The sequence below is a fragment of the Cyprinodon variegatus genome, unplaced genomic scaffold (genome assembly GCF_000732505.1).
Source record: "Cyprinodon variegatus isolate N-32 unplaced genomic scaffold, C_variegatus-1.0 Scaffold666, whole genome shotgun sequence".
Taxonomy (NCBI): domain Eukaryota; kingdom Metazoa; phylum Chordata; class Actinopteri; order Cyprinodontiformes; family Cyprinodontidae; genus Cyprinodon; species Cyprinodon variegatus.
Window position 1 is genome coordinate 26,231 of NW_015151119.1, and position 2,206 is coordinate 28,436.

General features: G+C 39.8%; 1 protein-coding gene across 3 annotated transcripts in view; it reads right to left on the minus strand.

Annotated features, from left to right (window-relative positions):
- The window catches only part of orc2 (origin recognition complex subunit 2), an 8,510-nt gene extending 6,304 nt beyond the window's left edge, over positions 1 to 2,206 (minus strand). For 2 of the 3 annotated variants that reach the window (XM_015394003.1, XM_015394004.1), the window contains exons 1-7: positions 2,057 to 2,206; positions 1,693 to 1,779; positions 1,515 to 1,595; positions 1,399 to 1,430; positions 1,248 to 1,308; positions 677 to 981; positions 475 to 584 (exon numbers count right to left, since the gene is read on the minus strand). In XM_015394003.1, the coding sequence (XP_015249489.1) occupies positions 475 to 584; positions 677 to 981; positions 1,248 to 1,308; positions 1,399 to 1,430; positions 1,515 to 1,595; positions 1,693 to 1,779; positions 2,057 to 2,177 (797 nt within the window). In that variant the 5' untranslated portion in view covers positions 2,178 to 2,206. The remainder of the gene's footprint in view (positions 1 to 474; positions 585 to 676; positions 982 to 1,247; positions 1,309 to 1,398; positions 1,431 to 1,514; positions 1,596 to 1,692; positions 1,780 to 2,056) is intronic. The other variant, XM_015394005.1, reaches the window with a different exon arrangement.

A 2,206-nucleotide genomic window follows, 5' to 3' on the forward strand; every position in this document is an offset into this window, starting at 1 on the left:
GTTTTCTGTGTGTATTTAAACAATTTTACAATTAATTTTTAATCATTTTACATGAATTGTATTTCTTAACCATAATGTTTTTTTATGTAATTGGTATTGTAATTTAATCTTGTGATTTTATACTTGTGTTTATTTTTAAGGTTGCCTTTTTAATATCTGGCTGGGGGACTACCGATGAAAATTAGCACTCCTTAGCTAACTCGGGTATATTTACATTGTTTTAATGTTGATTAATGTACACTGTCCCCTTTCAAATAAACAATAAATGAAATGAAATGAAAATGAAAGCAAAAACACAAGTGGACTCTATTTAATTATTATTTATACTTGTATAATCTTACTCATAAATGTATATAATTAATAACTGAATTTGATGGTTTTAATTTAGCAAAACATGAAAAATGTTTAAGCTGCATGTTTCTAAGCTGATGCTTAACCCTGGAGAAACTTTTGATGAACCAGAGCCGTACTTACTGTAACTGTAACATCCATTTGGTAAAGTGCTTCCTGTGTTTGTTGTGCAGCTCCTGGATCTCCTTTGAGTAACAAGATGGCTTCCCTTCTAAAAGACGGGCCAACGTCTCCTGTCGAAAACAACAGATGTTTAGCCTTATATTTTAGCCTAATTCAGACACATTTGCCAAGTTTCTATAAAGACTGACAGTTATCAACGAACCCTGTCTAGTTTCGGGGTGTGCAGCCGCTCCAGGGTCCGGTCAGACGTCAGCACTTTGGAGCTGCCGTGAGCCTCGAAATATTCCTCGATCATGGTGGGCTGGTTAGCCGGTTCTGGAGCGTTCTTGCTCTTCTTTGCTGGGGTTTTGTAGAGGGCTGCGGATAAACCTTTGCTGGGGGTTTTCTGGTTCTCCTTGTCCTCTTTATTCACCTTCTGCTTTTCCTTTAGCCCATCCTCTTCCTCCTCCTCTTCCTCAGAGTCAGAGGGTGAGAGCTCACTGTCGCTGTCCGACCGAAGGCTTGGCGCTGGAAACATACAGAACCTTTCATACAGTGCTTCATCAACGATTCATATACTTTTAATTTTCCTCATTTACAGGCAGAATAGTCAGTGTGTTTTATTGGGATTTAATGCTATAAAGCAGAAAGTGGTGAATAATTAAGAAGTTAAGAGAAAATATTTGTTTTGTTGAAAACTATTTCAATCATAGGTCACCTAGTGAGGTTTTGTAAGGGCTGCTAAAATAGAGGCCAATCCTAAAGAATGTCTGTGTTCTTCATGTTACACTTACCTGTTAGCCTCTTCCTGAGCCTATGCGGTGTTGTGGAGACAAACTGGACCTTCTTGCTCTGCTTTCAGAACCATAATGCAGAGCTGATTATGAGCGCAAACAAAACTCAGAGCAATTAAAAATTTACTTTTGTTGCTTTTGGGTGTCCTACCTTCTGTGGGGTCCTGCTTTCAGTTTTCTTCTCTAAAGAGAAAGAAAACAAATGTCTTAAAATAAAAACATCCAATAAAAAGACTTATTATGAACATTCAAGCGTCTCAAACTCACGCCGGCCTGTTCGTTTGGGGGTGCAGGGTTCGGCCGCTTGGAAGCTTACAGTTTTCCCAGGGGTCCGAGCAAGCTCGCTCGCTGCGTCAACAAACCGGACAAATAAGCACAAAGCGTCCAGCGGGAAATTAATCCCGCTGAAGAACATAGCGGCTGTAGAAACACCGGCAGCTCTCACCTGTGTTGGCCATGCTGTTGCCACGCTTGACCTTCTGGAAGGTGAAAATGGAGGAACCCGCCAGTCTGGACAAACCATCCTCATCGTCTGCAAAGCCAACAAAATAACTGCAGTGCAGCATCTTTTCTCTTCTACTGATCATTAAGGATAATCCAGAAAGTACTAAAAACTTTAATCAAACAAATCTAATCCAGTATTTTAAACTTTTCACCATCAAATACATTCAAGATTATATAAATGCATAACAGTTATCTATTTCTTAGTTTATTTTGATGATTATGGCTACCAGCTAAGGAAAGACCCACAAACTAAAAAATAAGAAACATTTTAAAGGGAAAAAATGTCAAGTTCCTGCAATGATTACCTTCAGCATTATCCGTTCCTAAAGACTGGATGTAATCCTGCTGATCAAAGACTCCGTTTTCCTCCTGATCTCCATCTCCTCTGCATCCTTTTTGTCCTGGTGGGCTCTTAAACTTCACCATCCTCTGCACTGCACCGGCGCTGCCCTGCA